The following is a 25,588-nucleotide window of genomic DNA, read 5'->3' on the forward strand; positions in this document are numbered from 1 at the left end:
AGGTGGCTGAGGGGGCGCTTTTTGTCTCTGAGCCAGAGAGGACATCCATGGCTCCATGTAAAACAATTTAAGATTCTAAGAATTTCGATACTAAGTTGTGAAAATAATTGGAGCATATTTTTCTTCTCTGTCATAAAAAACCCAACACGGTCAATGCCATTATCCTCTTCAAGTTGTTGTAGGCAACTGATGACTGTCTTTTTGTGGGATGTTGTTTTAAGGCTTCATAGGTATTGTTGTCACTGGGGAGTGTAGTATTTTCTGTGTGATTATCAGTTTTGTTTGGTGCACCTCTCACACTCAGGGAAGTGACGGCCGTTTTTTCTTGAATTGTGAGGTTAGACAGAGGAATTTTTGCAGTGGAGAGAGTAGCTGAAACCATCGTGATTTGCTCTGTTCAGGTTGTGTTCATTTATTAATCCCTATGGCTGTGATAAACAGTTTTTGTTTGCAGTGTATAAAATTTCCGAAGTTGCCCTTCTTTTCCTTTAATGTGTTGGACCATCCGAGCCTTTTATCCACAAACTTAAAAACGTCCTATAAAAAAATAGGGGAGGGGAGGAGTGTTTTAAAGCTGATTGATCTTGTTCTGGAGTACATCTATTGTGAAATGGGCCTGTCTCATCCTTTTTCTGAAACCTGACTGAAACTTTTCAAATAAGCCATTCCTCTGCAGATGATCTGTTAGCTGTTTGACAACTACTCTTTCAAGGATGTTTGATATGAAAGGAAGGTTGGAGATTGGCCTATAATTAGCTAAGACAGCTGGGTCTAGAGATGCTTTTTGAGTAAAGGTTTAACTACAGCCAGCTTGAAGGCCTGTGGTACATAGCCGATTATTAGAGATAGGTTGATCATATTTAAGATTGAAGCATTAATTAATGGCAGGACTTCTTTGAGACCCAGACACGCGGGTGTGTGTTACAATGTGTGTGTGTTGCAGAGTGTGTGTTACAGAGTGTGTTACAAAGTGTGTTACAGTGTGTGTTACAGAGTGTGTTACAGAGTGTGTGTTACAGAGTGTGTGTTACAGTGTGTGGTACAGAGTGTTACAGAGTGTGTGTTACAAAGTGTGTTACAGTGTGTGGTACAGAGTGTGTTACAGAGTGTGTGTGTTACAGAGTGTGTGTGTTACAGAGTGTCTGTTACAGTGTGTGGTACAGAGTGTGTGTTACAGAGTGTGTGTGTTACAGAGTGTGTGTTACAGCGTGTGTATACCAGTCTAACCTGATGATCCAGCGACAGAAGCTGCTGCTGTTGTATTTGTCTGACTTTGATGAACTAAACAACCCGATTGGGCCCCTCAGAACAAACTGTCCATCACATGCTGTTGCTATAGAGACAAGAGGGATGACAGCATCACAGGAAGTTAAATGTTTTTAATGAACACTGTGCCCAACCACCTCTATCCCATGTGTACAGGAAAACATTTGTGGAGATGTTTCTTTAAGAGATCTTCTGCTTGTGCTGCTCACTGTTTGGGAATAAATTGGAGGGCTCAATCAGAGAGCCATGGTTACAGTGTAACAGTACAGTCTATTCTAGGCTCTGGAAACAAGTGGACCTTTCACGTCAACACAACAAACACTGAACTGACCATAGAGACACCAAACACAGGAAAAGAGCCCAGTGACGTCCTAATGAGTTACACACAGCTGCTGTTATTAAACCAGTGAGGCAACCTGGTCTCAGAGCTAAAGCACAGGAGACGCTGATGGTCTTTAAAACAGCCGGAGTGCCCTGAATGCACCACAGCAAAGCCCAGTGCTACTCATCCTCCTGATCGTCTACAGACCGTCACACAGACACACACACTCACTCTCAGTGATTCTGCACCTGCACAGGAGCTCTACAGGTAAACCTCCCCACAAATGTCAGATATAAAGAGAAATCGTCACTGACCACAGAGAGCATCAGTTTCATCAGAGGCATCGGGACAGTCGTCCACTCCATCACATAGCTGACTAGTCAGAATACACGTCATCTCATCAGCACAGGGAGTTTGATAAGGACCACACGTTACTGCAGGCAGAGAACAGAAAAATGTTAAAATGCCTGCATGAACATCTGGAAGGATGCACCTGAAGGGGCGTCACCTCCTGTAGGGTTGATGCTGGTCCCTGCAGAGACTGTTGTTCCAGATGTTTGAGATGCAGTTATAGCTGCAGATGCTGTTGCTGCAGATGTTGTTCCAGATGCAGTTAATTCTGTAGATGTTGTTACAGATGGAAATGAATAAAATACAATAGAATGGCACTTTATTGCCAACAAAATTATGGCTGCTCCACACCAATTGTGCTGGAGTAAAGTATAAATAGGAGACAGGAGAAATATCAATAGCAATCAAGAGAAAGGCACACATTGCAGAACAAAGTGCTTGGAAGCAGTGTGGAGAAAAGACTTGGACTGAGTATTGAGTCTGTGTGTGAGTGTCCTGATGAGGGTTACTCAGACCACGGCTCAGATTGGTGGTGGGTGGGCAGGGGTGCGGTGTGGGCAGGTAGTGTTTATTAACAGTCTAAATGGCTCAGGGGAAGAAGCTGTTTGAGTCTGGAGGTGTGGGACTTGACTCACATGAGGCACCAACTAGAGGGCAGTGAGTCAATAGGTGGTGGACGGGGTGCGAGGGGTCACCTGTGATGGCCCTGGTTTTCCTGAGACAGGAGGCTCTGGCAATAGACTCCAGGAGTGTCAGAGGGCAGCCAGTGAATTTTTGGGTAGTGTTATGACCCTCTGCACTGCCTTTCTGTTTTCAGTTGAGGCCCATGAGTACCAAACACCAGGCAGGAGGAGAGCACACTTTCCACTGAGGAGCAGAAGGCCAGCAGCAGCTCCGGGTTATTCTTCCTCAGTACACGGAGGAGGTGCAGCAGCTGCTGGGCCTTCTTCACCAGGGTGATGGTGGTGTGGGTCCAGGTGAGATCAGCAGGGAACTGGGTGCCCAGAAACCTGAAGGTTCAATTCAATTCAATTTTATTTATACAGCGCCAAATCACAACACCAATCGCCACAAGGTGCTTTATATTGTAAGGTAGACCCTACAATAATACATACAGGGAAAAAACCCAATAATCACATGACCCCCTATAAGCAAGCACTTTGGTGACAGTGGGAAGGAAAAACTCCCCTTTACCAGGAAGATACCAGCTCCTCTGTGAGTTTGAAGCTGCTGTTGGGTGTTGGGGGGCTCTGGGCATGGCGTTGTATTTAGTGAGGGCTTGGATGCCTCTCCACCCCTGGCAGGGGTTGTTATCAGCCAGGAAGCACTTCTCATCCAAAGTTTTCGGTTAGGAAAAACCCGGATGATTTGGCCGCTGTCACATTTTCTACACAACACTTAATGGAGAAAAGAGCAGATCGAGTGAAGGTCTCCAGGTCCTGCTCCTGTAGCCGGAGGAGATCATCATCTGGCCATGTGTCCCAGGTGCTGGGAGGGGGTCTGTTTCCTGAGGGGGGTGTAGGCAGGGATGAGAAGCAGAGAGAGGTGGTCAGATTGTGCCACGTGGGGAGGGATGTTGCTCTGCATTGCTGTTTAGATGCAGATGTTGTTGTGTTGTCAGGGCTGTCTGTAGAGACACAGTCAGAGCTCCACTCTGAAATCACTTTGTTTGAATGTGAATCAGAACCTGGTTCAAAGTTTAATTTGAGCAGCTGAAGAGGAATAAAGAAGCTGGCCTGGACCCATGACTGAGGATGAATAAACACATGAAGCCATCCCCACCAGACTGAGACTTTTCTCTGCAGTCAGGGAATCCTGAACATGAACCCCTGAGAACCTGTGCAAGTGAGTTGTGCTATCAGTGTTTTAGGCTACGTTCACACTGCAGGTCTTAATGCTCAATTCCAATTTTTTGATCAAATCCGATTTTTTTGTCTGCTTGTTCACACTACAAATAAAATGTGACCGCAAATGCGCTCTAGTGTGAACCCTCAAAGCGGCCCGCATGCGCAAAAGAAGACGTCACACACAACGCGCTCTGTTTAGACCCAGAGCAAGCAGTATTGTTTGACTGATGGCCTTAATATAAAGACTTCGGACTTTATGTTTCCAGATTTTGCTTTAAGTTATAAAATTATGTTGTTATTTACAAATGGCCTAATAATGATCCTTATTGCTGTTTTAGAGGAGCGGTGCTTCAAAGGATAGTTGGAAATTTCTGTCAGAATCTGCAGATTATACAGTACAAATAAAATGTTCACGTTTCTCCAACGTTGTCTTCCCAACAGTTTCACTGGATGGCCATGAAGCGTTCGCGATCTCTTATCGGGCGCTTCTCCGGCGCTGATAATTGGCGTCTGTCTTGTGTCAGTGATGTAAAAGACGGATTTAATGCGACATGACTGTTCACACAGCAGTCGCTTTCTGAAACATCAGATATGTATCGGATTCAGTACCACATATGAAAGTGACCCAGATCAGATTTGAAAATATCGGATTTGTGCCGTTCACACTGTCATACCAAGATCGGATATGGGTTGCATAGGGTCAAAAAGTCGGATTTGATGCGCTTTCGCCTGCAGTGTGAACGTAGCCTTAGATTAATGTGTCTGAATGTGAACATAGGTACAGCATTATTACACTTCCTGTGAGAAATGTTTGTTTTACTCTTTTGTGTTTAGAGCAGAGGTGCTTGTTCTTTGTTCTTCTGCTCAGGTAGTTCAGGGTGGGGGTGGGGGTGGGGGTGGGGGGTGGAGCCTATCCCAGCTGTCACAGGGAGGGAAGCAGGGCATAACGAGTCCCACTGCATAACAATCATCATTAAAAAAAATTAAACCTAAAGTTAACCTTCAGTTATTTACTGGTAAACACCAATAAAATAATCCTTATTGTAGACATGTCTGTCAGGTTTGTTTGGGTTAAAGTATGATGGATATCATCTCAGTGGAAGCATCACAGGGCCGATGCCAAGCACTCTAAAGTCTTCAATACAATTAAAAATAATGGTATTATACAAACTAATGACATAAACAAAAACATCAGCAAACATCACTCACACGTGTCCTGTTTAACTCGCTGTTGGGTTGTTTTTGTTGCCTTAAAGCTCAGCAGACCTGCACAAGTGTTCTGTTTTTATCTTTTATGTTCAGCACGTTGAACGTTTGTGTGATAGAATAAAACTGATATGAAATGTTTGGAGGTCCGCAAAGCCACGAAAACGTGTAAACTTCAGCTTCACGTCTTTCACCTCCAAATTAACAGCTGTTGCCTTTTCTGTGACATCACACACTCACCTGTGATGCTGATAGTCTTTGTGTCAATCACCAAAACTCCACCTTCGATCCTCTGAAGCCCTGCCCCCAGCACCTGCTCCACCTCCTTCACATCAATCAGCTGACTGAACCGGAGGGAGAAGGTCACCACCACGCTGCCCCGACTGACGACACAGATCACGGTTAAAAAACTCGTCATCAGATTTATTAACAGCAGATTAAAGGAACTGATCCATAAAATCAGTTGGGTCGATCAGACGTCCGACCTGAAGTCCTGAACCCAACACGACTCGTACAGCTGCCGGAGCTCGCTGGCGCTGAATGCCTCAGAGACCTGCCGATCAATCAGAGGTGTGTGTTATTTTTCAAGATAAAACACAATAACTGCTCCATGAACCTGCTGTCTTTCCACAACACATGCCACTGGCATCTGATTTTTCAGGATAAAAACCACTGACTACTGTTTTTTCAAAATAAAAGCCTGGGGTCTGACCAGCTGCTGCACGTCGAAGGCTAGAGATTTGAACTGTGGGCTGCTGAAGTTCTTCAGCTCTTCAGAGAACACGGCTCCCTCCACGATCACCATCCGACCCATCAGCTGCACAGGCTCGGTGGCACCTTGGCACACAAACAGCAACATCATCATTATCAAACATCTCGAATAATCAGCTGGTTCAAAGCAGACTGCGAATTTACCTTTGGGCTTCAGGCTCAGCGATGAGACCACGGCCAAACCGATGCAACAGATGAGCAGAAGTGACGAAATGATGATGAGGAGAATCTCCAGAGATGACAGGCGGCTCTTCATCCTGCACAATCGATACACAAATAATACTCGATCATACCAATTGATCTAATGCTGGGTTACGAGCCACCTCTCTGAGCTCAAGTGTTTCACTAAAAATGAAGACTTTCTTTTCAAATTAAAACTCCTCCGTTTGTCCGCAGACTCACAAAACCATTTTATTCAGACCACGTACAAAAAGGAAACACAGAAAACAGAGTGGCAAGCAGCGGCCTGGCCCATAGAATATCACAGCATGCATATTTATACACAGAATAAGCTGCATACAACCTGTGCTGCTGTGTGCTGATGGGTTTTATCATCTTAAACTTCCTGGCTCTCTGGTGTTATCAGCTGCCGTGTTCACTCTTTTAATGAGTGACGCTGTGACTTATTCAGCTAAATTCATTTACAGTGACAGTAAAGACAGAGTTCTGTGTCTGCTACTCTTTGTATGCAGTACATGTCAGAAACACAGATTCATGGGTATGAAGTTCCCTCGGTCACAGTTTAAATTGTTTAAATGTGAAAAGGTAAAAGATCTCACCTGCTGCAGATCTCAGATCAGCTGCTCCTTCTCTTCTTCTGCAGGTGTGCGATGACTTGGAATCACAGTGAACATCTGACTGTTAATCTGATCTGTGATCAGCTTTTATCCAGCTGGAAATGACTAATGACTCATTATCAATACGACAGCTGATAAGAAATGATCAACAACACTGGTGTTGTTTGGAGTGCAGAGCCAGAGGACAAAGCACACACACACACAAACAGACACGCACGCACACACACACACACACACACACACATGCACACACACACACACACACACACACACACACACACACACACACACACACACACAAAGAGTGTGACCTCTGCTAACCCTGGACTCAGGCATTCCAGGTTATTACCATACTCTGGTTCTCTGAAGCAGAGGGGCTGCTGTGGACCTTTACAGCTTCCACAGGCCTCAGGAGAACAACATGAACCTGTAACATGATTAATGAAGACCAGAGCTTCATCAGTGAGACCCTGTCTGCAGGTGGACGAGGTTCAGGACTGTAAAACCTGATAAACGATCACCCTACAGTCCAGAAACAGTCCTGAAACAGTCCTGAAACAGTCCTGAAACAGCTGGTAACAGATGAAAAACAGTTTGTGTGTCCATTGTAAGAGAAAGAAGAATGATGTTAATAGAGGCACAACACAAAGGAGACACTGCAGCATGACTTAGGCTTTGGAAGAGGCCAAAAGAGGCTAGGCACACCAACACCTGAGCTAGCTGTGAAGTCAGCCAGGTGGATGTTACCTAGCTGACTTCACAGCTGACCAGGAGAAGAGAGGTCAGCTAACTCTGACCCAGCACCACAAAGAGCCAAAGGTCACAAACCAACGACAGGAGAAAGTTCACGCAGAGATCTTAGTTTAATGACCCCGCAGAGGGCTGATCCACCAATCAGCTCACAAACAGTAATGACGTTTGTAGTAGGCTGACTTGGTCATCATCATCATCATCAGGAAACATGTGAGGTCTGAAGGAGCTTCAGGAGTTTCTCCCTCGTGACACACATAACTCAGAGGATGCTGACACTGGCTCCTTCCTGCTGTGACTTTATCACAATCTAAAGTCCAGCTGCTGTAAACCTGTCAGGTCATCTACCTTAATCTGACCCGCCCCCGCACTTACCTGACAGCTGGAACAGAGACTCATTAATCATCAGTAAATAAAGATGTAATTAACGACGGCGGTGTGATGAAGCTGTTCAATGACTGTTAAAGTTTTACTTTATTGTTCGTTACCTGTTCACACAATAGGCTCCGCCCATCAACTTTGAACACTGTCTCCGTGCTTATCGCAGGTACAAACAGGTAAACAGAATCACTGACGGCACTCATGTGTGTTTCCTCCTCTAGCTGCTCCTTGTGAAATCATCCAGAGCAGGTGACAGGTGAACCAAATCATCACAGAAACTTTATTGTTACACAAACATCAGACGAGCATTGGCAGGTTTATCACAAAATACACAGTGAGCACTCAGAACGCGCACGGAAACAGCAACCAACCCAACATGCTTAGAAACGTGGCTCACAACACGTTACACACAGCTGTGAAGTCGGATGAGTTTCACACTGAACATTTTATTTGATAAAGAAAACCAAAGAAAGCAAAACTAATTTCAGATATTTTACAACCAGAAACATCAGAAGAATTAGAAACAGGATGGTTTGTATAAAAATGATCATCCACCGTCATGACTCGACTCTCAGCATCAGAGATAAAAAACGCCCACATCTGGAAACATTCAATGTAAGTTTAAAAAACAACATCAGAATCAGAAGATCACACATAGTTTAAAGCTTTGATCCGCTGGTGTGACACAGAGTTTGGTTGGCGCTGCAGTTTGTCCATAAAGTTTTCAGCAGTGAGGACGAGTGTCCTCAGCCAGGAGATATGACCCGCTTCTCAGTTCTGATTGGACGAGAGGTTCAGGAAAGCTGGTAGATGTTCGTCATCTTCGACTCCTTCCCCTCGTCGTCGTCCTGCTCTGAAATCAGGACGACATTTTATTGTGATTTCACGGCTTCATCTCTCAGAGTCACACACAGTTCAACCAATCAGGACAGTCTGTGACTGAAATCCCGAGGGAGAGGTCAGAGGTCATGGCATGGTCTCATTGGAGGTGAAGGTGTTTCTCACATTCAAACTGAGTCATCCTATCAAATATATGAACACCTGATTAACAGATTCAACAGTCAGGTGTCATTTTACTGACACGATGCATGAAGGAAACTTTAGAGACCTCTTCTCATCTCCTCATTAACCAGGAGACAGTCTGAGCAGATCTCAGATCTGCCTAATTAAAACCTGTTTGGAGCTGCATCATAATGTTCCACATAACTTTATTTATAAGTATACGGTTTCATGAAAGCCAAAGGAAAGCCTGGGTTCAGACTTTATTCTTATTTCTGTTTTACAGGCGCTTCAGATCCTCCGTGCATGCCTTTACTGGTAATAATACACCCACAACTCAGATTCATTTATTCATACAGAGCCAGCTCACCTCAAGCTGCTCAACCCTGGGAAGACCCAACAATCAACTGATCCCTATCAGCTCTGAGCCTCCATGTTAGCATCAAAACATCAGCATGACTGAGGACCACAAACACACGGCTCACGTATCACGGATAAGATCCAGTGAAGAGCTGCAGGATAGAGCTGAAGCCTGGAACACAACACCAGGGTCTGTAGTTTGAAACTCACAGCTTCTCTGAGGGCACCATGAAGGCACCGCAGGTGTGTGTGAAACCTTCATTTACCTTCTGATGGAGAAAATGATCTGACTGAACAGAGAGAGGACCGTGACCACATTTACTGCCTCTCTTATCATCACAGCAGTTCTTAGCTGAGGTGACATAAAAAGGGTTTTCCTAATGACCTTATAAATCTGATACACCTGATACACCTGTGTCAGGTAACAAGCGTTAGCGTTAATGATTAATGACTGCATTAATCACAACATTTCTAATCGACTTCAGTTCTAAAAACTCATCTCTATAAACACATAACAGTCACAGAAGGTTTTGTTTGTGGTCTTTGGACCAATCAGGCTTCGGCTTCAAACCTGTGAGAAGCTCAAAAGACGCCATTAATGCGCCCAAACTCATCTGACTGGGATTCAGTCTCGTTAAACACTGATCACGTGATTACATCTGCACCCCAGGCGTCTGCCACCAGCACGACTTCATGATGGTTAAAGATTCTGACCCTGCAGCTCTACCACAGAAACAGGTGAGCTCACCTGGCTCCTCATCCTCTCTCTTCATTCTTTCTTCTTCTTCTTCTTCTTCTTCTCTGCACTCGTCGATGTTCCTATAAGTCGGCTGAGGACACAAGAAGAAGAAGAAAGATGATGAGGCACAGCCTGTTAGACGACACCAAGGGCTTGTAGGCCCTTCACGTCCTCACCTGGTCGCTGTAACGTGATGACGTATCATTGGTAGAGGGGAGGAGTCTGCTGATGAGCTGACCAATGGTTTTGAAGGTAGGTCTGTGTGTGGGCTCAAGGCTCCAGCAGAGCTTCATCAGCTGATACCTGCAGAGACAGGTGAGCGTCACTTTCAAAAAAAACTTTACTAGCATTGACACGAGCGTCTCTGAACTCACATCTCAGCTGGGGCGAAGTCAGGCTGCTCCATGTGGCCGCCATCTTTGATCATCTTGTAGAAGTTGGTGTCCACGGCAATGTTTGGGTATGGGCTCTTTCCTGGACAGGTTAACATTAGACTGTCTTAGAGAATGGCTGCTGAATGTCACGTACTGCTCATCACCAGAGCTGAAATGTGACTGGCTGAGGTGGTGCGTGGTGTTGCCATGGTTACCCAGAGAGAAGATCTCCCAGAGTAAGACTCCATAGGACCAGACGTCGCTCTGCACCGTGTAGATGCACTGAAAGATGCTCTCTGGAGCCATCCACTTCACCGGGAGGCGGGCCTGTCAAAATAAAACATAGAGTATCAAAATAAAACACAGTGATTGTTAAAATAAACAGCAATGAGTATCAAAATAAAATATGAACACTGACATTTCCTTGAACGATGTAACTGTCATCATTGCGAATGTCTCGGGCCAAACCGAAGTCGCAGATCTTTGCAACATGACGATCAGTCAGCAGGACATTCCTCGCTGCTACGTCTCTGTGGATACACTAAACCACACAGGTGAGACGCACAGGTGAGACACTGGTGATTGTTGTGAAAAATGATCCCATGTGAGTGTTTCCTTACATTCCTGGTGGACAGGAAGTCCAGACCCTGGGACACCTGGTAGGAAAAACTCATGAGGTCACTGACTGAAAGACCATCTGTCTGCACACCTGTGAGAAAGACAGTGAGATGAGTTCTTTAACTGCCATAAATGTAATTTATGTCAGTTTGTATAATATATTGTGTTTATGTATGTTATCTACTTCCTTTATTTATTGTTGTTCCTTTTGGGGTAGGAACCATGTTACATTCTGTGTTGCGCACAGGCCCCTTTAAGTGGCGCAAAGAGAAGTTAAGAAAGCATGTACAAAGAAGCTAAGTTGTAAGTTAAATAAGATAAGATAAGATAAGATAAGATAAGATAAAACTTTATTAATCCCTCGGGTGGGTTCCTCTGGGAAATTCGGTTTCCAAAAGCACAGCATTGACAGAAGTTACAGAAATTGAGCAGAATATTATATATATACACATATATAAATACAGAGACATACATAAATAAAATATACGAAAGGGATAAATAGAATAAATAGGAATAAGGAATAAGAATACAAGGCAAGTAGAATAACTAGGAATAAGAATACAAGGGAAATTGCACATTTCAAATATTGAAGTCTATTGCACTGTTGACTATTAACAAAAAGTATTGCACAGTGAAGTGAAGAGGCACTACAGTTTGGTTGTTCCCCCCTCCTATGTAAGTCCTCCTATGTAAATAAGTCACAAGAAGGTTTAAATAAGCTGTTTCAAAGTGAAAGGAAGCTGTAAAGAAGAGAAGAAGAAGTCGGGAAGTGTTTTGTTAAGTTTTTGTTCCTGAAGCGGACTAATTCCTTCATGGTTGCATATAGCCAGCGAGGTACATTAACTGTGCTTTGTTTATTGCGCATTTGTTAACTTTAATTTAAATGTTTACTTGTAATATTTATGTTTGATCATTCTGTGCATTTATGTAATGACAGTTTGACTGTAGATTTTATGATGGTTTGGAGGAGAAGTGTACGGTGGCCCCTAGAGACAAAACACGTACAAAATCCAAAACACATGCAAAATCCAAAAACACGTACAAAATCCAAAACACATGCAAACTCCAAAACACAAAATCCAAAACACATGCAAAATCCAAAACACATGCAAAATCCAAAACACTTACAAAATCCAAAACACATGCAAACTCCAAAACACGTAGAAAATCCAAAACACATGCAAACTCCAAAACACATGCAAAATCCAAAACACATGCAAACTCCAAAACACTTACAAAATCCAAAACACAAACACTTACAAAATCCAAAACACATGCAAAATCCAAAACACTTACAAAATCGAAAACACGTGCAAAATCCAAAATACATGCAAACTCCAAAACACATGCAAAATCCAAAACACATGCAAAATCCAAAACACTTACAAAATCGAAAACACGTGCAAAATCCAAAACACATACAAAATCCAAAATACATGCAAACTCCAAAACACATGCAAAATCCAAAACACGTGCAAAATCCAAAACACATGCAAAATCCAAAACACGTGCAAACTCCAAATCACAACGGAAGTGCTCCAGGACGCTAGGGGCAGTGTTGAGCTCGATTTGCAAATGAGACGGTCTAGTCTCCGTTCCGCTGCCCAGGTTGCCTAGCAACCATGATACTAACCGCTGGAAACGTGTCATACAACTTTGTTCGACAGAAATGAAGGAGAACGTATTTTGTTCATTTGTTTGTTTGTTTCTACAAGAGCTTTGTGTGATTTGATAAGTATCTTAGGCTGAGACCACAGGACTGTAAAAACATGATTTTTGGGCTTCATTTCTGTACTGAACGGTCATTTTAAGATTAGCTAGTAAATAACAATTAGCTAATGTTTTTCATGAGACTAAAGTCATATCACTTTGGTAATGTAAATATAATATGGACAATATTATAGTTATTATATTAATCATTATTAGCTATTACAGCAGTGAACATGAACTCTGTGTCAAATACTGAGCCTCAGTACAGATTCAAGTTGCAGTTATTTATATGTCCTATCACCTTAAATCTTCACTCAAAGACAAGTATCTCTGACAGTGCATATATAGGTGTATCATATATAAGAGACAAATGTTGTTCCTTCAGTATGTTGGCATTACTAAATTTGGCTCATTGCTTACATATATTTATAAAAAGAAAATGTACAAGCAGTGATAACTGTTTCTGATAGAATGAAGATCAGACTGATATATGAAATATTCCTTTATTGGGTCATAAAATCAGACCATGTCATAACTGCTTTAAGTCATACAGAATAGATATCAGAGCCTTAAACAGGCTGACTTCTGCTAAATGGGTCAAACTGGGCAGAAAGTATACAAACACATAACATCCTTATAGAATATGATGTAACACTATAGATCAACTTAGCTCAGAATATATAAAGCATATAAACAATTACAGCAATATGATGCAACAAACACAGCAGTGCTACTAATCCAAAATACTCAAAGCTTCATAGAACTGAAACAAACATTTATTTTTAGCTCCATTCTGCTGCTGATACATACTTTAGGTTTCTGAATATTAAACTTGTTGCTGCCTTTCATAGTGTGTAACTTGAAGGCCCTGAGTACTTTCTCCCACACTGAAAACACTGGGATGATAACATTATTTGAACATTACCTAATAAGACTGATTCAGGACAGACAATTAGTTATGTTAAACTTTCCTAGCAGTCCTTCACAAACAGGGAACAGTCTGTCTATTCTCTCCATCTGTCAGCTGCTGCTGGCTCTTCCTCCTCCTCTTCCTCACACACTGCTGAGTTTGTCCTGGTGGATCATCAGGGGTGCAAAGCCTCACAGATGATGTGCAGCAGTGGGTCCCTCAGTCTGTCCTCACTCTGGACACTTGCAGTTGTCACACATGGAAATCAAATGTGTGATAAGCTGCAGGATTCAAACACAAGTGTAACTTATAAATACATGTTCATACTTTTATTCCACAATCAGAGAGAAAGAAACAGAGAGAGAGTGCAGGACAGACAGACAGGTGACAGTCTCAGGTGTACACACTGCTACAAAACAGCACAAGAGAAGGAGGATTTAGTGTTTGTGTTATTACGAGTGCTAAACAAGAAGAGTTCCCAGATGGTCCAGTGGACACATGTGTGACTCCTGTGATTAAAGCATCTTTCTTTCAGCTTAACGAGTGAACCGTCAGCTCGTTCAAACACACGTTAAAGTCCGTTTAGCTCGACACCACCGAACAGAGGCAGCAATATAACATAGCTAACATTAACAGTGCAGTGAATCCTGCTTGTGCCGTCATATTCAGGACTGCAAACCGCACAGCATTCACTGACTTTCAGCTTGTTGTGTTTGTGGATTTATCCATAAAATAATCACATTCTCTGTAAGATTAAAGTCATCTATTGAACGGCGTATATTCTGAAGTAAAGGCTTTAAAACCAAGTTAGTACAAACATCACTAATGTCACATAACTTTCCTGACATGTCGCCAACAGTAATGTTTTAATGTTCTTCATTATTAAACATTTGCACATAAATAAGTGACATAATATTCAGTACTTACTTCTGAAAGTTTGTTCTTTGGCCGCCCCGCTTCCACCGTGTTTTTCGGCAAAATTATCCACACCGCCGCTGCGCTATGAAGTCTGGGATATGTTGGGCCATGAAGGCTACACCGACCCATCCTTAAAATTCAGGGAAATGAAGGACGCATTTGACGCCCGCATTTCGAGCAGCCTTTGAATTGGGACAGCCTTCGTCACGTCGCTGTGACGTAATCGGCCTTAAAATGCGGCCTTCAAGGCTGCAGACCCTGAATTGCGATACAGCCCAAATCCGGTCATTGGTACTTCCTGGCTTGTGTAGTTACTAGGTAACAAAAGCTCAATACTGCCCCTAGAGTCCTGGAGCACTTCCGTTGTGTTTTGGATTTTGTACGTGTTTTGGATTTTGTACGTGTTTTGGATTTTGTACGTGTTTTGGAGTTTGCATGTGTTTTGGATTTTGTACGTGTTTTGGATTTTGTATGTGTTTTGGATTTTGTACGTGTTTTGGATTTTCTACGTGTTTTGGAGTTTGCATGTGTTTTGGATTTTGTACATGTTTTGGAGTTTGTAAGCGTTTTGGATTTTGCATGTGTTTTGGATTTTGTACGTGTTTTGGATTTTGCATGTGTTTTGGAGTTTGTGCGTGCTTTGTCTCTAGGGGCCACCGTAGAAGTGTGACTCAAGAATAAATCCATCTGTGAACGAAGAACCGTGGTGTTGTGTATTACCTTGAGGGAGTGATAAGTTCTTTATGGGGCAGAGTCAAGAAGTAACTGTGAGTTCAGGTGAGTTCAGGTTCTTACCCTGGTATGTTTGCCCGGGATTCAGAATTGGCTGCATCTCCTGATACTCCGAGCAGCATGAGATCCCGCTGTCACTGCAACACATATTGGATGTTACACATCAGCTGGGGTCTGAACAGGTAATGATGAGGCTGCAATGAAACCTAACCTGAACTTCTCAACAAGCATACCTGCCAAATACACTAACACTAGAGCGTACAGGTGTTAAAGCTGGCTGATCTGTCAGTGTGAAGCAGTGTGATCTGCCTCTGACTGTTTGCTTTACTGTTTACTTTGGTATTAACATCTGATCTGTTCTAAGTGATTCACAATCAGTAACTGAAGGTTTGCTGAGGCACACTCAGCCTTTCCTTTCCTCTAAAAGGCTGTGATGATAATAAAGTGCACAGGTGTGAGCAGCATGAAAGACAGATGCTCTGAAACTGAGAGGCGTCACACCTGCGGAGCCTGGCGTGCTGTGCCGCCATGTTCTTATAGAAAACCTCTTCGTGTACTTCATCCACAGTCACCATGGACGCCATGATGTCCTGAGCATGACCCCGCAGAAAGTTGAGCAGGTCACCATGGCTACAGTACTCTGTGATCATCAGCATAGGGCCTGGATAGTCAAAGGTCAGAAAACAACAAGTTGAAATAACTGTCTCTTATTCAGGCTTTTATTTTTCTTCTGAGAGTCTAACAGCTGAAATGATGTCCATGTGATGGACTCTGATGGAATTAAATACCTGGAGACCCCCCAGGAACTATGCGCTTCATTTGAAGCACACTTTGGTTTAAGTTGATGAGCGGCTTATTTCCAGACTGCAGAGGATGGCAACCACACGAGGGAGTGCTACATTTTTAGTGTTATACAGAGCATCGGCCTCTGAAATGGAAATTAAACCAAACCTGCAGTTCCTCTGGCATCCAGCAGAGGCAGCAGTGAGTCAGTCCCCATAAACTCACATGTTAAAACCTTACAGCAGAAATAAACATGTTTACAGCCCGATACACAGACGTCATAACACCTGTATTTACTAAACATCATCATCACCTCCACGAGTACAGGCTCCCAGCAAGTTAACGATGTTGTCATGGTAGCCGAGATGGCTGAGAATCTTAAGCTCAGACATCAAAGCCTCCCGTTCCTCCGAGTCAGCGCTTGCTGTGGAAAAACAGGTGATAGATTGGATCGTACAACACGAACAATACGATGATGATAATGATAATGATGAGGATGGTGATTATGAAACTCTGCATACTAACGTTTAAGCATCTTGACAGCAACTCTGGTGATCTTGTTGTCAGTTTCCAAACCGTACGCTGTGGCCTCAACAACCTTCCCGAAAGCCCCAGAGCCCAGGATGGGACCTGAAAGTCGAGAACATGAAGAAGAAGCCGGAGAGAGGAAGGCTGAGGAGTCAGATCCTCAGTTTGAAGATTAAACTGAGCATGAGCCTGATTCTATTTGAACCTTCTTCATGTTAAAAAGGGAGTTCTCCTTTCCCACTGTCACCGAATGCTTCACATTACAGTACAAAGCACCTCAAGACGACCATCGTTGTGAATTCTCCCTCATTAAAACTCAATGTTTCGTACCGAGGCGCAGTTTGTCTCGGGGAAACTCCCACTTCTGGTTGTATGGCAGCTGGGTGGGGTCAACAAAGGTGTAGTTGTTTCCATCAGTGCTTTCGATGATCTTCCAGCGGATCTCATACTTGGGTTTCTGGCAGAAGCAGAACAGCAGGTGAAGATTGTTTATTAGTCATCAGGCTGTCAGTCCAACAACCCTCTGATAGGCTTCACCCACTCACCCACCTCCCTGCTTAGCTACAACAAAAATGACTGATCTCTGACCTGGTGAGCTCTACAGGAGGATCAGTAAATTTACCTGTCTGCACTTGTAGAAGACGACCAATAGGAGCAAGAAGAGGACAGCGGTGGCACTCAGAACTCCAATCAGAGGTGGAGTGAAGATGGTTGGAATCCCTGTAGAAAACAGGAACTCTGATGAATCTTTATTTAAACCAGTTTGATAATGAAAGAGATCAGTTTAGCTGCTACACGTCTGATTGATCCAGTTTTATTCCCCCACACTTACGATGATGGAAGACCCGTAGCGACTCTCCCATGAGGTTGGAGGCAACACACTCCACAGTGACATCATCATCAGCTGATAGGAGGAAGTGGGACCTCACCTCCTCACCATCCTGTGAGGTCACACTGGCCTGAGAAACCTCATTGGTAGCAATGTGTGCACACCTGTAGGAGAAGCAACATTATTATTTTTTACACAGTGCCTCCCTCAGGACAGATTTCTCATGACTCTGCAGCCTGTAGCTGGCAGCGCCAGCATACGTACGAGGCCTGGATGCCAGGACAGGTGAACCACAGAATTGTGGGTAGTGGATATCCTGAGCTGTTGCACATCAGAGTATTGTCCTCCAAAGTGACATCAGTAGCTGGAAAACCTAAAAGAACAAAACTGTTTTCTCAGACTTCAGAAAAGACAAAAACAGAGGTACAAACATCAGCTGAGAGCTTCTTTCGGGATCATGTGATCAGAAGAGGATGAGGAAACGGCACAGACCATGCCATCTGGAATGTTTGAGACATTCAGGGACTTCTGTTAAAGTAGATTAGACTGCCCTCAATGTCAGAAAATACCACTAAGGGGAGAAACTGTATTCAGGTGTCTTACAGTATGGCATATGACCAGGTGTCAGACTCTGAGAAGCTTGAGGTGAGGAAGAACGTGATTACAAAAGCTTTCTTACGGTAGATCTTGAGGTCGATGGTGTGTGAGCCGCTGAAAAAGGAGTTAGAGAAATGAAACAAGTATTTCCCCCGATCCTCTGGACGCACGCGGTGCAGCAGCAGGGTGGCCTCTGAGCTGCAACATCAAAAGTACCGCCTTAAAAAATGTTTACACCATCACTACCACCTTAACAAACCCTCGTACCATTGATACCACCTTAATAAGCTCTCACACCAACACTACCACCTCAAACGAACACAGAATATTCCACCTAGGAAATACCACTTTAAAACACTGAGGCGCTCCTGACAGTAGAGTGGGCATGGCCTGTAGCCATTGCTCACCTGTAGCTGTTAGCAGCATAGCTCTCCTGGTACACCGTACTGTCATTGTTGATGAGGTGTGTGGGTGTGGTCCAGAGCTGGCATGTGATTGGAGGATAGGCGTTCAGCAGGAAGGTGAGGGCCACGTCACGACCTTCATAAACCTCCACCCTGCTGCTGCCGTTAATTTTAGCGCTGCTAGCTCTGTAAGCACTAACATTAGTGACGGGTTCCAGTGAGCCACCGGTAACGTTAACCTGTAGTTCATCTGCTGCAGACAGGTGTCCTCTGACCTGTACGTGCTCACTCGTCTGCAGGTAGATCCTCAGGTAAGGGTGGTCTGAGGAAGACAAGGAAGAGGAGAAACTGTTGGTAGATGTGTGTGACTTTGAACCTGTATTCTCATTGACTATAGACTTGTCAATCAAAGGTAGTTAGGCAATGAGTGTACAAACATTAGGTTAGAAACGGTGCAACCAAAATGACCAAAAGTGTTTAGAGAGGTCAGAGGTCAGGAAGTGTTTTTGTAACCACAGCTATTGCCCCCTAGATAGAACACAGGGTGACGGCACTTTGGTTCCTAGAGTATTTAAAAGCAGAATGGGAGGCAGAGCCTTCGGTTTTCAGGCCCCTCTTCTATGGAACCAGCTTCCACGAGACAGACACTATCTCTACTATTAAGATTAGGCTTCAAACTTTCCTTTTGCTAGAGCATATAGTTAGGGCTGGATAAGTCGACCCTGTGCTGCAATAGGTGGCAGCAGATGGCCACCCCTCCCTGAGTGCCTGGTTCTGCTGAACTTTCCTAATTGTTTGAGCTCATCCACTCCACACCATGGAATCCTCGACTACCTTATTGAGGGCTAAGGCAGTGGTTCCCAAACTTTTTTTGCTAGGGCCCCCTTTGTTTTACAAGAATACTATAAGATTACAAGACTCCATTGTAGTTTATTTCACACCTCAAACCTTTTGTAAACAATTAAACTAGTGCTGTCAGCGTTAATCTTGTTAAAATTACATTAACGCCATAACCGCATTAACACGGCAAATCTCAGTTAGCGAGTTAACGCAGATCGCCCCGTGTGTGGGGCTGCACGGCATCAAAGCGTTAGCGTGGTTAGCTCATTAATGTGTCCAGCCGCACGCATGGGGCGATCCACATTAACTCGCTAACTGAGATTTGCTGTGTTAATGCGGTTATGGCGTTAACGTAATTTTAACAAGATTAACGCTGACAGCACTACATTAAACAAATAAAAGTTAACTGCAATAAATTAAAGGTTGTAATTAAAAAAACCACTACCTCTTTGAAAACAGAAAAACAAACCATCTTTAATTATTTTACATATAGTTGTTTTTTTGTTTTTGGTTTTGGTTTTTTTACTGTGTAAGAATATTCAACACTGCTATCAATACATTTTTGAAAAATGTCTCTCTGTGCAAAATGGGTTTAAAAACATAAACAACTGTGGGATACTGTTTGTCCCTGATTTGAACCAGGGGAACAAATTGTGGCAGGATCAGTGTTGTGCCAAGGTAGGTAGTAGGTAGTGATGTTTTAGTTTATCAGTATATGTCTTAACTTACCTAGCACCTTGAGCTGGATGGTTGCTGTGGCAACCCCGGCCTCGTTAACTGCCGTACACATGTACTGTCCACTGTCCGTTTGGGTGACCTCAGATATGCTCAGAGTGCTGTTGATGTACAGCCGCCCGTTACTATAGTAACGACTTTGAGTGGCTTCCAGTTTCTGAAATGAACCAAACAACCAATCAGCACTTGGAATGTTAGGACTGAAAGTGCACAGGTGACCTCTGATTTCTCACCTGCTTCCTTGGGTCTCTCCAGGTAACATTATAGAAGTGGGTGGGGTTACTGCAGAGACAAGTAACCTCAAAACGCTCTCCTACCAGACGGACAAATTCATCCTGACTAACAGACAGGGAGGGGGGGTGGTGCAACACTGCACACAGACAGGTGAAGTCAAAGAGGTAATCAGATAAGTATACAGACAGACAGGTGTATAGATAAACAAGTATAGAGATAGACAGGTGTTACCAGGGAACACCAGTAGGTTCACGGGCCTGGATCTGAACTGTCTGCCATCCTTCCAGCCTGAACACACGTAGCGTCCATTGAACAAAGTCTTCAGGTCTCGGATTAGGGCTCCTCTTCGAGGATCAAAGGTCACGTTCATGGCGGTTGGCAGGTTCCTCCCATCCTCTGATTGAAGGGTGAGATTTGTGACCAAGGGGTCAGTCAGTAGACACTTGAACAGGAAGTCCTCACCCTCCTTGAGACTGGGGTTGCCCTGAGGGGTTTCAAACACTTTGGAGGGATCTGCTGGGTCTGAGAGAGGGGGATTATGGGAAACTGGAGGCCATTCTATGAATCAGGTCAGTCTGGTCACATTTGTATTAAAAGTATAAGGACAAACCAATATCACTGATTTAAGGAACTTCAGGAGGACTACTCATCTTACCTGTGACATACAGGTGGATCCAGCTGTTCAGGTGCGCCAGGCTCTCGTTGGTGTATCTGCAGGTGTATGTTCCAGTGTGCCTGCGTGTAGCACGTTTGACCTCCACAGGGTCTGGTAGATTGCCCCGATACACCAGTGGAAATGCGGTGCTGGTCCAGTGAACTGACCCGTTACCATGGCAACTGAGGCTGAAGTCGGTGCCGGCAGTAAGAACTCGATCAGATTTACTTGGTAGGAAGTCAGAATTTAGACGGATCGATGGTGGATCAGGTTCTGAAACAAATAGAAAGACACATGAACACATCAAACACAGTGGTCATAGAGCACACACCTGAATATACCTGAATAGTACAACTGTAATTACCCTTAAACTGTAATTTTCAATTTTGTATTTTTATATTAATCTGTAAATTACCAAGTTTTGTACATATCTTTACATAAACACCTTGATTTTGCATACTCTGTATATATTATTACCGTGGCTGTGTTGCAACTACTTGCACTTTAAATTCTGATTACACCCACACATAAGCACTGTTTTACTTATTTATTACTTTCGTTTTAGTCGTGTGAAGGGAACCTGCAAAGTTAGAATTCCATTGCTCTGCGTAACCATCTGTGTTTTGTGGTGTACATGACAATAAACTTCTTCAATTTTGAATCAGAGCTGAGTCACCCGATTGGACCTTTGTGTCTTTTAAAAGATTGGCCACCCAGCAGGGGAGTCAGCTAACTCACTAACGCTTCCAGTCTGCGGTTTGGTTGAAAACAGAGTTCCAGTCCTGACATTCGCCAAACACAGACGAGGAAACACAGACGCCTCAGACAGTCTGTACTGAAATGAACACGGAGCTTCTGTGAAACATCATTTACAGCCCGGGGATGAGAATTGCAGAGCTTACGGATTCTACGTGGACCTATCCCTAATCCTTTATTGGTCAGTTTTTGTGTGTCAGCTCCAATAACCTGGAACATCTAGCTTTGTGTCACTGTGTCACATTCACTTAGTTTTTCATCAGTGAGATGACCGCTCAACGATTTAATGAGTTATGTGCATTAACTGACCTGCTCAACATTAACATGCAAATAAAACCAGAGTGAAACCCTGGGAAACGTTTATGAGACGACCATGCACTTCTGAGTCTCTTCAGTGCAGACAGATGTTAGAGATGTTAGCAACATCAGTTTAAAGTGGTCCCCAAAAAAGTACAGACACTAGTAGGAGGATACAAGACAACTTTATTTAAATTCAGAGAAGATAAAATCAGAGAGGAACCACTGAAATCATCTGATTTAACACACAGGAGGTCTGTTAGCTGACTGATCCACTGATTGACTGAGAGCAGGTTTGTTACTGAGCGTTACTGGTTAATATGTGATGTTGTTCAGCTACAATAAAAATCAAAGTCATTGGTTGTTTGATAGGACTCTTATTGGCTGGTTAACAATGTGTAATTTCATCAGAAAAGATGATGTCACAGAATCTCATTGGCTGGCTGGTTTCTTGGTGGTCTCCTGCAGGTGTGTGGCGATGCGAGATGTCTGCAGCAGTAAAGCTTGATGGTTTTCAACCAGCAGGCTCTGGTGACGAGCCAGGTTCTGCAGATCCTGGATCTGCTGCAACCCCTGAGACATGCAGACAAGGTTAGACTGATCTCCTCAGCAAATATTGAGATGAAAAATGGCTAATCAATGCTTCTGAAGGACTTAATCTGGGTGGGTCTTTGCATACTCGGTCTGTAGATCTTAAACAATACAGAACCAGAACTTCCAGCACTCAGACAAGCTATATTGATTCAGTTTAAACTATTATTAATAAGAATGCATCTGAACTAAATCTGAGATACACTAATCTAAAATCAGCTAAACCCAAGTTAGAGCTGTGATGAATGTATCTGTAAAAATCCTCAGCTAAACTTATGATATGCCAAACGTGTGCTAAACTAATCCTTAATAAACTCAACAACATTAAGCCCAAGACAAATGAAACTAGAGCTGGGCTAAAGCTGGACTCGCCTGAGTTCCCAGGGTGCCAAGCTGATCGACCACCTGGGCCTGCTGTTTAGCCGCCTCCGTCTGGATCTGGACCAGTTGGGTCAGCAGATTCAGGACCTCCTTCCTCCACGTGTCCTCATGTTGCTGGCTCTGGATTAACTCCAGCAGTCTTGAGGTGGAGCCTGGACCGGCAGGGTCAGTGTCTGATTGGCCAGGAGACTGGGCTGCGCCCATCATGATACCAGCAGGTGGGATGTCATGGAGGTCACCTGGAGTGAAGACGCCTGAAGTCAAAACTTCAGTTTTTATGTAGAGCAATCCTATTCCAGTGACTTTCAAAATAAAATGCCATATTTTATTAAACGTTACAATGTGAGGAAAAGTTGGAGGACATGCTGCTCTTCCTGTGATGAACACCCCCCCCCCATTACTACATCGTTTGTTTTCAACCGGAACATTACAACTAACAGGTGGATTTTCCTATTTGAGTGCAGGTAGCCAAACAGCAAACACCCACTTACTGCTAAAGACAAAGACAGTTAAAGTGGACAGTATATCCTGGTTTAACATGAACTCACTGCTGCAGCACTACAGTGATGGCCATTGACTAGTGTTTAGTTTCAGTGTCCTTATTTTCCTCTGAGGTATCAATTCTGTCACTAGTAACCAGAGATGGGCAAGTAATCCGATTACTTTTTTGAAGTAACGAATAAAGTAAGATTCAAGATTCAAAGCGTTTATTGTCATGTGTACAAAGAAAAGCATTTCTCTGTACAGTGAAATTCTCTGCTGTCCACACACAGATCCCGGTTAATACAATAGGACTAGAACAGATAAAATACAAATAGTATAAATAAAAAAATGGAGACAAAAAATTGAAGTATTAAATAGATTTGTGTGCAAAAGAGCTATGTAAGGCATTACTATTGCAAAAAAAGTAATTAGATTACTATTTCTTTCCCACACTGCGTTACTGCGTTACTAAACCGTGATTTTGTTAGTGTGAGTGTCTCATGACAATGACGTACGAGCGTGTGACGTCCGTGCCAGCAACAGACGTGTGCAGATCAACAATGGATAACATGGAGTGATGGAGAGAGTACAACCATGCCGCGTTTAAAGTGTGGACATACTCACATTACTTTGAGTTTGATTCTGTAAAAAGTGAGAAAAACATCAGCATCCGCTGTACACTCTGCGTGGGAAGAAAACTTCTTTCTACAGCGAAAAGTTAAACTTCAAATCTGAGCGAGCACTGAGCACACTGCCACAGGAATGTGAAATTCACAGAGAAACCCCCGGATCCCCCCACTGACATGACCGCTGTGGCACAGGGCAAACCTCCACCTGCCCCACTCCTGCTAAACAGGTGGCAAAAGATTTCAGAGCTGCTGAATCTTTGATTGTGTGAATGCCTCATTGCATGTGTATCAGTATTGAGATCCTGTTTCTCTTTATTCTTTATCCTTTATTATTCTAGTTGCTCCGTTTCTTTGCCGCTTAAAAACTTCCTCAGTTTTCAGCCGATTTTCACCGTTCAAACTTTAAACTGTTCTGCTATTTCTGCTTTCGACTGCTCTATCTTTTGGTACTTATTACTATTATACTTCTTAAAATATTAAGCTTTTTTCCTTTTTGTTGTCCCATTGAAATGAATGGAGAACTTCCACAATTCTGCTAAAACTTGCTTGTTTTTGAAACTTAACTGCTTCCTCATACTTTCACATAGAACAACCATTAATTTAAAAATGTTCTCAAATTGTTTGGCTATTCATGTCTAAATCGGCTTTTTCATGTCCGCCAGAGGGAGTGTTCGCCCAGGGCGCCAAACAGGCTAGGACGCCACTGGTTGTTATGGTTGCTATGCAGTTGGCTTTGAGTGGCCACTGGTCCTTTCTGAATTTTCTCTTCATGCTACTCACTCAATTTTCACTCAACCTCCACAAATTATACATCAAAACGTAGGTATTTTTGTTGGCTTTAAGACAATGTCAATATCATTATTGTGAGAGTTACAGTTTTTTTTCGCAATTTGTCTCAAAGTGACACAAGGTCTGAAAACTCCCCATTCAAAGTCTATGGGGAGGTTGTGAAACTCAGAGCTGAAATTCTGTAACGTAGGGCTGGGTATCGTCACTGATTTCTAGAATCGATTCGTTTCCGATTCACAAGGTCCCGAATCGATTCGATCCATGATTCGATTCAATTCGATTCAATTAAATTCAATTTGAATCTGGGAAATTTTGACAGTCAGAAATATTATAATTCAGATCAGTACATTTACATATTTTTGTATCAGTAAAAAGGAAGCTGACACACGCAAGACTTTATCAAAGGTGTGAGGTCACAGCAGAGGCCTTTGTGTCAAAGTAGCTGAAGATAAAACACAGAAAAACATGAAGGTGGTTTTCCTGGCCTGGGATTTTATAAAAATATTCTGCAGTACATCAAAAACGAAAGAAAACCATTAATCAACATATGAACGTTACCTCTGACGTTACAGCGGTTTTATTAGAGACACTAAGCGTTTTGCATTTTGCATAATTTGAAAAAGTTTAAATTTGTTCAGTATTGAACAGCAGAAATGAGGTTTTCTTTTTGAAAGTATGTAAAACGAAAAAAAACCCCCAGTAGACTTAGCGAATAATGCAGAAAACAGATTTTTAGACGGGAAACTGTTCTTGAAGTACAGAGAGAGAGAGAGAGAGAGAGAGAGCTGTGCATGAAGTGTGATTTTATCGTGGTGGAAGCAAAACAGTAAAAGTCAGAGTGATTTCATGACGATGTTTATGTGAAGCGTAGTTTGGATCTTTTTTTGCTGCTGGTTCGGTCAATATTGTTTGGAGAGAAATAAAACTAACAGCTTTAGAATCAGCGCAAAAAGGGCGTGAACACAAAGCGCGGACCCGCCGAAACATCAGAATCAGCGAGCTGTCA

The 25,588-nt window shown here is 43.2% G+C and overlaps 2 protein-coding genes across 2 annotated transcripts in view; both read right to left on the bottom strand.

Moving 5' to 3' along the window:
- tmprss15 (transmembrane serine protease 15) overlaps positions 1-6,645 on the bottom strand; it is a 43,015-nt gene extending 36,370 nt beyond the window's left edge. Inside the window, exons 1-8 of the mRNA XM_013265225.2 lie at positions 6,543-6,645; positions 5,908-6,020; positions 5,705-5,829; positions 5,478-5,545; positions 5,233-5,375; positions 2,097-2,207; positions 1,903-2,022; positions 1,228-1,333 (exon numbers count right to left, since the gene is read on the bottom strand). Of these exons, the coding sequence (XP_013120679.1) occupies positions 1,228-1,333; positions 1,903-2,022; positions 2,097-2,207; positions 5,233-5,375; positions 5,478-5,545; positions 5,705-5,829; positions 5,908-6,019 (785 nt within the window). The 5' untranslated portion in view covers position 6,020; positions 6,543-6,645. The remainder of the gene's footprint in view (positions 1-1,227; positions 1,334-1,902; positions 2,023-2,096; positions 2,208-5,232; positions 5,376-5,477; positions 5,546-5,704; positions 5,830-5,907; positions 6,021-6,542) is intronic.
- A 1,296-nt stretch (positions 6,646-7,941) lies between these two features.
- Positions 7,942-25,588, bottom strand: part of LOC100710555 (macrophage colony-stimulating factor 1 receptor 2) — a 33,043-nt gene continuing 15,396 nt past the window's right edge. The window contains exons 2-22 of the mRNA XM_005461748.4: positions 20,657-20,929; positions 20,233-20,523; positions 20,001-20,137; positions 19,762-19,924; positions 18,196-18,514; positions 17,871-17,986; positions 17,456-17,564; positions 17,195-17,355; positions 16,985-17,082; positions 16,693-16,819; positions 16,360-16,464; positions 16,148-16,258; positions 15,553-15,712; positions 15,115-15,188; positions 10,784-10,872; positions 10,582-10,704; positions 10,379-10,490; positions 10,164-10,263; positions 9,966-10,092; positions 9,799-9,880; positions 7,942-8,544 (exon numbers count right to left, since the gene is read on the bottom strand). Of these exons, the coding sequence (XP_005461805.1) occupies positions 8,486-8,544; positions 9,799-9,880; positions 9,966-10,092; positions 10,164-10,263; positions 10,379-10,490; positions 10,582-10,704; positions 10,784-10,872; positions 15,115-15,188; positions 15,553-15,712; positions 16,148-16,258; positions 16,360-16,464; positions 16,693-16,819; positions 16,985-17,082; positions 17,195-17,355; positions 17,456-17,564; positions 17,871-17,986; positions 18,196-18,514; positions 19,762-19,924; positions 20,001-20,137; positions 20,233-20,523; positions 20,657-20,929 (2,936 nt within the window). The 3' untranslated portion in view covers positions 7,942-8,485. The remainder of the gene's footprint in view (positions 8,545-9,798; positions 9,881-9,965; positions 10,093-10,163; positions 10,264-10,378; positions 10,491-10,581; positions 10,705-10,783; positions 10,873-15,114; positions 15,189-15,552; positions 15,713-16,147; positions 16,259-16,359; positions 16,465-16,692; positions 16,820-16,984; positions 17,083-17,194; positions 17,356-17,455; positions 17,565-17,870; positions 17,987-18,195; positions 18,515-19,761; positions 19,925-20,000; positions 20,138-20,232; positions 20,524-20,656; positions 20,930-25,588) is intronic.

The sequence above is a fragment of the Oreochromis niloticus genome, linkage group LG10, assembly GCF_001858045.2.
Source record: "Oreochromis niloticus isolate F11D_XX linkage group LG10, O_niloticus_UMD_NMBU, whole genome shotgun sequence".
NCBI lineage: Eukaryota > Metazoa > Chordata > Actinopteri > Cichliformes > Cichlidae > Oreochromis > Oreochromis niloticus.